This window comes from Tupaia chinensis, unplaced genomic scaffold (genome assembly GCF_000334495.1).
Source record: "Tupaia chinensis unplaced genomic scaffold, TupChi_1.0 Scaffold149964_2, whole genome shotgun sequence".
NCBI lineage: Eukaryota > Metazoa > Chordata > Mammalia > Scandentia > Tupaiidae > Tupaia > Tupaia belangeri.
This window is the reverse complement of record NW_006209806.1, coordinates 1,509,278-1,509,650: the sequence shown is the minus strand read 5'-3', so window position 1 is coordinate 1,509,650 and position 373 is coordinate 1,509,278. Positions and strand designations below refer to the sequence as shown.

The 373-nt window shown below is 74.0% G+C and overlaps 1 protein-coding gene across 1 annotated transcript in view; it reads left to right on the top strand.

Annotated features, from left to right (window-relative positions):
* APBA3 (amyloid beta precursor protein binding family A member 3) overlaps window positions 1-373 on the top strand; it is an 8,450-nt gene that overhangs the window by 6,621 nt on the left and 1,456 nt on the right. Inside the window, exons 4-5 of the mRNA XM_027769599.1 lie at window positions 1-72; window positions 259-371. The exon at window positions 1-72 is cut by the window's left edge and continues 305 nt beyond it. Of these exons, the coding sequence (XP_027625400.1) occupies window positions 1-72; window positions 259-371 (185 nt within the window). The remainder of the gene's footprint in view (window positions 73-258; window positions 372-373) is intronic.

The following is a 373-nucleotide window of genomic DNA, read 5'->3' as shown; positions in this document are numbered from 1 at the left end:
CCGGCCCCCCGGGATGCCGGGGACCCCCGCCGCCTCTACAGGATGGTCTGCCACGTGTTCCACTCCGAGGACGTGAGCGCCCCCTGATCCCTGTCACCGGCCCCTCAACCCCACCTGACCCAGTGTCCCGCGAAGTTCCCACACAGGTCCCCGGAACCCCAGGAGCCCCCCGGGCAGGAGGCCAGGCCCTGGGACGCAGATGGTGCACTCCGGGGTGTAGAGGGCTCGGCCCCCCAGGGACACGCGCCCTCCCTGCAGGCCCAGCTCATCGCCCGGGCCATCGGCCAGGCCTTCGCGGTGGCCTACAGCCAGTTCCTGCGGGACAGCGGCATCGACCCCAGCCAGGTGGGCGCCGCTGGCCAGGGGGCCCGCC